General features: G+C 39.9%; 1 protein-coding gene across 1 annotated transcript in view; it reads left to right on the top strand.

The window, feature by feature from the left end:
• The window catches only part of atp10a (ATPase phospholipid transporting 10A), a 61,946-nt gene extending 57,662 nt beyond the window's left edge, over positions 1-4,284 (top strand). The window contains exon 21 of the mRNA XM_053635973.1: positions 728-4,284. Coding sequence (XP_053491948.1) covers positions 728-1,253 — 526 coding nt within the window. The 3' untranslated portion in view covers positions 1,254-4,284. The remainder of the gene's footprint in view (positions 1-727) is intronic.
• Positions 4,285-8,528: the final 4,244 nt, after the last annotated feature.

Raw genomic sequence — 8,528 nt, 5'->3', positions numbered from 1 at the left:
CCGATGGACCAATCGGTGAGTGACAGCCGTTTGAATGACTTAGGCTCCGCCCCAGCAGAATCGATTGGCAGGTTGTGGCTACATTGTTCATGAAGCTCAACGGATATTGAGGGAGAAACTCTCCCGAGTCCTTTGACACCAGCTTTGAGAAGATTCTAGACAAAATTTCTAAGGCTAGTTCCCAAAAGTGGGTTTATGCATATTTATGCAAATTAGCACTAAATCAAAGTGTTTCATTTGACCTATAATTATTCTTATTTCCTAATTATTTATTTATCTATCTATCTATGTTTTGACTTTAATTAAGTTTAATCTGTTGGTTAGTTTATTATGCGTTATTATATCTACTTTCTTATTATACTTCCTTAATTTGTTAAGAATTTTTTTCCTTTTTCTTTAATGTACAGCTCTTCAGTTATCATTATATTATTGTTGTTGTTGTTGTTGTTGTTTTTATTTAATTTAATTTATTAAATGTGTTAGACCTGCTTTGAGATTTGACCGCGCACGATCCTTCAAGGGCGTTTCTACGATAAAGGATACGCATCACGATCTGTAGGTTTGCTCACGAGCCAGGAGCAAAAATCTACAAAAATAAACTAATGGAAAAAAGTAATAATGAAGTAATAACTGTGTTGTGACATCATGTGTTACGAGATCATCGTCATATCGCCCAGCCTCGGTTTGACATCGCGTTCTTCTGGATGTTTTTGCGTTTGTGTTCCAGATATTTCTACCGAGCGTGTCAGGGTTCCTTGTTCCCCAGCCCGGTGCAGGTGGGCCGTCAGCTGGACAGATTCGCACCCGAGCTGCGCAGACACCTGCTGCACCAGAACCAGGCCAAGCTCTTCCCTTTCTGCAGACCTTTCCTCAAGCCCTGCAGCTCCACTCGCACAAACCTGTACCCCGCCCACGCCAAGCACAAGCCCAGGGCCGCCGATCCCGGCATGACCAAGAGCATGGAGATGAAGGACACGTCTCGGAGTTCCAGGAACACCGAGAACCACGTGGTGCGGAACTCCGAGAACTCTCCACACGGACCGAGCGAGAGCAGCACACTACCGTACACCAAAGATCAGCATCAGCCTGAGCCTGGCGTGCTCACGTCCACGCCGCTGCCGCCTCACACAGACAGCGTGCAGCTCGTATCGCCCCCTAGCGGCGGTCCTCCGGGCATCACGTACAAAACGAGTTCTGACGTCCCGGAGAACCTGACGCCCGAGCGTCTCCGGGAACCACCTTCGGGTTCGTGATGCCGGCGAGAGGATTCCGGTCCAAATTTGCACGTCCAAATTTTTTAATTCTATTTTTCAGAATTATTTTATGAAGCTATAGATAAAGGGTACTATTATATACATTTATATATATATATATATATATATATATTTTAGACGTGTACAGATTTTTTCGGAATAAAGATTATTGATGTTTTTTGAGAGTAGAGATGAAAACACGTGCAAACTGGATGGTCTTAACCGTATGTTTTTACCAGGAAAAAAATATTCCCAGCTCATTTCCTCCAGAGACATTACTGTCCTTTATCTTAGCTGTTATTTATTTGGACCTGGAGCCTTAACACACACACACACACACACACACACACACACACACTCTCCAGCACAACGTTAACACTTTTACATAAAGTTTTCCTGGAATTATTCACTTGGTAGTGAGTCTTAAACAAACACACACACACACACACACACACACACACACACACACACACTGTAATGAATAATTTATGTGTTTTCTTTTCCCTTAGCGCACTACACACACAACTTATTCTAGAGCTCGGAAGTGAAATATGTCACGACTCGCACTCTTTCCAGAAAATCCAAAAATCAGCTTCATTGCAAATATTTTGCCATCTTTTTGTTTGTTTGTTTGTTTGTTTGTTTGTTTGTTTTTATACACACACACCATTTTCTGGATCGTATTCATACCAAAGATGCATCTCATGAATATTCATGCTGCTTATTTTTTTATATCAAAAACAGCCCCTGGTTTTATAGAGCCTTTTTTTTCTCTCTTTTGTTTTGTTTGTTTGTTTTTTTGGGAAATGGATTAAACTGATGCTGGTATTTCAAACTGTTTATTTATAACGCAATACCTTTTCATTTATAAATGATCAATAACACGACCAGAGAGATTATTATTATTATTATTATTATTATTGTATGCAAATTTATTCGTCTAAGCCATGTCAGGTTAGCATTGTTCCTTGTTGTCATTAGGTGTTAAGTTGTCGTATTTCCGTACACGAAGCACTAAACCTGACCCGTAAACACATTTCAGGTCGCTCGCTGTTTACCGTTTTATCGAGCTGGATTTATTTTATAAACCGTGACACGTTTTCCTGATTTTTATTATTATTATTTTTTAAAATCTGGGCCGACGTTTGTGCGGCCAGAAATAAACGTATGGAAATAATACTAAAATTAGGTGCTAACTTGTTCTCCTGTGAGTCCTGTGTTCATAATGCATTATAAACCTGTCATATAGCATCCATAATACCTTATAGTACCGGACGTGAGGCAGCGCATAACCAGTTATGGTGACGTGCGCTGTTCGATGCGTCGTATAGCATTCATAATACCTCATAACACCCTGGAAAATCAGCTATAAAGCATGAGCCTTTATGTAGGATTATAAATGCTATATGATGCCTGGCAATATTTTGTATTATTCCTAATAAATAAAGTTAAACAGACAGTGCTTTTTAACACGCATACTGTATCTGTTATATAGCGTATATAATACCTTATAACGCAAAGTTCTAATAACGTGTAATCACCAATAGAGTTCCGACATTGTAAAGTGTGTTATAAGGTATTATGTGTACTGTATAACGCATGGCATGACTTTGGTATTTGTGCTTTCTAGCGTGCATAACACTTTATAAAGCATGAGAATATGGCTGTAATGTCACGATGCAGAACACGTTATTATATCTATAAACTGTAAGGGTTGTATTATAATGCATTACAGCATGAACAGATTGTAGTGTTCTATAACCTGACATTATGAAGGCGTAACACGTGAGCTATGCTTTATAATGCATGACGTTATCTAGAAGCTGTATCCGAGCTGGTTCTATGACGCGTTACGACAGATATTACAGTGTGTTGTGTTATGTCACCTGACGTAACGAATTGATTTCCTGAAGCATTGTGCGTGTATTGATTGCTATAACAGGCTTATGTCAGGCTTCATAACATGGTGTAACACATTATCCGTTATACTGCATTGCAACGCGAACAGAGATGGTGTTATTGTCCCCTGACATTACGAAGTTGTTTCCTATAGTATTAGACGTTTTTATATCTAGAACAGTCTTATGTCAAGCATTATAACACATTGTTTTATACTTTACAGTACATTATTATATTCAGAAAGTGTACCAGAGTGTTATAACGCACTACAACATGAACAGACTTTATGAAGTCGCTTCCTAAAGTGTCATGGATGTATCTATGACTGACGGGTTTATTTTATCACCTGTGCTTTATAATGCATTATTACATCTAGAAACTTGAACAGATATCATGTTTTACGTCACCTGACCTTATGAAGTCATTCCCTGAAGTATAATGCCTCCGTAACCATAGTGTCAGGCTTCAGAACGTTCCGCGTGAACTATATAATGCGTCGTTTTATCTAGAATCGATGCCGGAGCTCGTGTTCGAATGCGTTTCAGCGTGAACAGATCTAGCCTTATGTCCCCTGACGTGTGACATGAAGTCGTTTCCTGAAGTATTACGCAGGTCTACCCTTTATAACGCATTATTATATCTTGAAACAATACCAGCTTGTTCCTGTGGGCTTGTTTTACACTGCGTTACACAAGAGCAGATTCTGAGTGTTTATGTATGTATTATGCCTGTATTTATAACTATAACAGGCGTATGTCACGTGTTATAACCGGACCGGCGCGTGTGTTATAATGCTTTACATCATGAACAGACATTATAAGGCTTTATGTAACCTAACATTATGAAGTATTAGGTGTGTATCGAACACCAGAACAGGCTTACACCAGGCATCACGACATATCATTCGTGCATTATAACACATTATGAACACAGGGTTCGAGGGAAATGTTCCGGTTGTTCTGTAAGATTTCTGCTCGTTGTGTTTGCTGTTTGTTCTCCCACATCGCATCGCCGTGTTTTCTGTTGTTTGTTTGTGAAGTTTAGCTGATTACCTGAGTTCAGAGCTGTAGAGTTTCGTTCACACAGGATTCAGGGACGTTTACGGTCAAGCCTGGAGTTTATCCACGGTGGGGTGGGGGGGGGGGTTAAAGTCTAAAGTTGCCTTAGTTTTATAAAGTTATAGCTACTTTATTAAAGCTACTATATCGGTAGCGCTTTATTTTACAGTATCACAGTCTAGTATTTAATAAAAAATGATGTAGTAATTACAGGTAACATCTGGAAACTGCAAGGTTTGTGCGAAAGTAAACGGCGCTTTAGCTTATAGTAATCATAACGAGTTCTTGTGTAGTAATTACAATTTTTTTGTTGCGTCTTAGCATCGCGTAGCCTTTTCAATTCCGATAATGAAATTGCGTAGGGGAAGTTTACTTGTAATTATCACGTGTAATTATTAAACCCCGAGTGCTTGCGGTACTGTAAAATAAAGTGCCGAGTTTTCTTTTGTGCCAGTTTTTTTCCCCCTACACGGTTGGTGTTTTTTGGGGAAGCGACCACAATCTCAGCGTGGGTTTGCACTGTGTTTAAATAGCCGGTAAATATGTGAGGTTCTCACCAGTACCTTGTTTGAAAGTGTCGATAAGTGCCTCTGTGTGTCCGTGCACTTGGGCGGGGTAAACTTGAGCAGAAATGGGCGCTGTTTCATTTGGTGATTTTTATTTCTTTCTCGGTTTAACTCACTACTTTGTACAGAACAGAAAGTATCCAAAGCATTGGGAAACCGACCGGATTTGTGCGTGTGTGAGAGAGTGTGTATGATGTACGTGTGTGTGTGTGTGTGTGTGTGTGTGTGTGTGTGTGTGTATCCTGAAGAGGCTCGTGGTGTTGCAAAAATACACTTGGGAGTGGCTTCATATTTGACTTTTTTTGCCGAATGGCTTTACACTGGAGACGACACTATTTTTAGAGAACAATGCCTTACTGCAGATTTGTATACAGTTTATAAGACCGTTCAACAGTTTATCCAATGTTTAATAAAGAATACTTGTTTTGAATGACTTCTTAAAACAGCTTTTTCCTGTTTCTACTCCTTTCTGTTGCGTATGAAAACAAAAGCTCTCTGTGCCAGATTTCAGTCTTTTATACACAAAAATCGCATGCTGGAATAAATGTCTCAAACTTTTCAGCTGTAATCTTAATGTTCCTCGTTTACTCACTCTGATGAATCATTCAAACGCTAGATAAAATTACATATATATATATATATATATAATATAATATAAAACCTATATACACCTATCAGCCATAACATTAAAACCACCTGCTTAGAGCGTTGAGACTTGACTCAGAAGCACTGAGACTCCAGTCTTGATTCTGACTTGTAGCCCGGAGACCTGAGACATGACTCAAACTTGTAGCCTGGAGACCTGAGACATGACTCAAACTTGTAGCTCGGAGACCTGAGACATGACTCAAACTTGTAGCCCGGAGACCTGAGACATGACTCAAACTTGTAGCCCGGAGACCTGAGACATCACTGAAAACCGTAGCCAAGTTTAAATTTGACTTAAATATTCCAGATTTTACTCTGGCTTGAAGCTCCGAGACGTGAGTCTTCACTCCAACTTTGTCGCTCAGAGACTTGTGACTCTTTGAGACTTGATTTGCGTTTGCAGCTCTTGACTCTGACTGGTAAGCCCAAACTTGTAGCCCAGAGACCTGAGACATGATTAAACTTGTAGTCGTCTGAATCCAGGTACGAATAAAAGCTTGATGGATTTGATCTGTTTAATTTAAAGGGCTTTGCTGGTATGTTATATTCACGTTGGACCTTTGTGAAGTTTACACCACGTTTTAGGATTTTGAAGTGGAAGTGAATTCAGCTGGCAAGGCTAAAAGTCCCTACCTTTCTCTCATTCCTTCACCTTGCTCAACTGTTCCATTTCTCTTAAGGCTGAAAGGTTGAAACTCATTCTGGGAAAGAGACCTCAATCCGAGGTGCTGGCAGCTTCCTCGAGGCCGAGGCTGCAAGACGAATGGTTTTTGGTCTGAATTGCTGTGGTTGGTCTTTGCCTCTGCAGGAGCTTTTTTTCAGGGAGGCAGAACGGCAGGGTGTTATTAATGAGTCTCCTTTAAGGCTCAGTAGGGGGGAGGATCGGAGCGGCTGTGCTGATGTGGGCGTGACTCGTCCTACAACCCCTGCCGTCGGCGCATTACTGACCACCGCAGATTCGTTTCGTTCCAAAATATCCTTCATCTTGACGTGGGGATAATGATCAGCCCGTGCTGCCGGCCGGCCCGGTGCACTTTCTCTCCAGCTCCATCGCTCTCTCCTGAGCACTCGGATCCTCTGCGGCTGTTCGTCTCCATCACTCCGCTGCCTTGACTAGCATTGCATCATGGGCCGTGATTTCCCTCTGAAGCGTGGGAGAAAAATGATATTCGTTCAGCCTGAGATCAGAGAATTAGAAGCCACGCTCCAAAAATCTAGTGGAAAGCCTTCCCAGAAGAGTGGAGGTCATTAGAACAGGGGAATGAATCTACAACCCTGTTCCAAAAAAGTTGGGACGCCGTGTGAAGTTGGGGTTGTAGACACACATGGGTTTGATGGTCGGGTGTCCGCATACTTTTGGTCATGTATTGTAAATGTCAGAGAACTATAGTACAAGCTTGTCTTTACTAAAACTCGCTCATTTTAGATCATGTGACGCTGGCGATGGGCAAACTGCCAAAGTTCTTCCAGTCCTCTCGCTGGCTTTCTTTCTTTCTTTTCTTGCTTTTTTTCTTTTTCTTTTCCTGCTTTTTCCTTTCTTTCAGTTCATTTCTTTCTTTCTTTCTTTTGCTTTTTTCTTTCATTCCTTCTTTCTTTTCTTGCTTTTTTCTTTTTCATTCCTTCTTTCTTCCTTTTCTTGCTTTTACCTTTCCTTTTCTTGCTTTTTCTTTCTTTCAGTTCATTTCTTTCTTTCTCTCTTTCTTTCTTTCTCTCTTTCCTTTGATTTTAAGCTCACTTACTCTTCCTTTCTTCCATCCATCCTTCCATCCATTCAATCTTGGCACACTACAGGCTTGTCTTTAGTGAAATTACCAAACCTTTTTTAATGTGTACCACTCAGCGGCCATGTTGGCGACGCTCCAGTGAGAGGACGTTTCAGCCGCTATGATGGAAGCGAAAGTTCCACAACGTTAAATGTAATTATAAACTGATATTTTAAAAAAGATGTAATTGTATTAGCTGTTAAACTGTTGAGGCGTAGGAGAAATGAAACACTTCAGTGTGCTAACCGTAACGCCGCTTCATCACACCACGCTGTCGTATGAACTTAACACGACAGGCAACGGTAACCGGGTAGGGGCGGGGCATAGGGGCAGATCCTATAAACACATCCTATAGCTTTATATTTCATCTATAAATACTGTCTGCTGTACTACTCTACACAACTCTACATAACTACACAACTCTACACAACTCTACACAACTCTACACAACTCTACATAACTCTACACAACTCTACATAACTACATAACTCTACACAACTCTACATAACTACATAACTCTACACAACTCTACATAACTACTCTACATAACTCTACATAACTCTACACAACTCTACTCTACATAACTCTACACAACTCTACATAACTCTACTCTACACAACTCTACATAACTCTACATAACTCTTACATAACCCTACTCTACATAACCCTACTCTACATAACTCTACATTACATAACTACATAACTCTACATTACTCTACATAACTCTACATAATTCTACATAACTCTACTCTACATAACTCTACATTACTCTACATAACTCTACATTACTCTACATAACCCTACTCTACATAATTCTACATAACTCTACACAACTCTACATAACTCTACATAACTCTACTCTACACAACTCTACATAACTCTACATAACTCTACTCTACATAACTCTTACATAACCCTACTCTACATAACTCTACATTACATAACTACATAACTCTACTCTACATAACTCTACATAACTCTACATTACTCTACATAACCCTACTCTACATAATTCTACATAACTCTACATAACTCTACATAACTGTACTCTACATAACTGTACATAACTCTACATAACCCTACTCTACATAACTGTACATAACCCTACTCTACATAACTCAACATAACTCTACATTACTCTACATAACCCTACTCTACATAATTCTACATAACTCTACATAACTCTACATAACTGTACTCTACATAACCCTACTCTACATAACTGTACATAACTCTACATAACCCTACTCTACATAACTGTACATAACCCTACTCTACATAACTCAACATAACTCTACTCTGCATAACCCTACTCTACATAACTCTACTCTACTCTGCATA

This window comes from Ictalurus furcatus, chromosome 11 (genome assembly GCF_023375685.1).
Source record: "Ictalurus furcatus strain D&B chromosome 11, Billie_1.0, whole genome shotgun sequence".
NCBI classification, from domain to species: Eukaryota; Metazoa; Chordata; class Actinopteri; order Siluriformes; family Ictaluridae; genus Ictalurus; species Ictalurus furcatus.
Note: the sequence above shows the minus strand (reverse complement) of the source record. Positions and strands in the feature narration are given on the sequence as shown.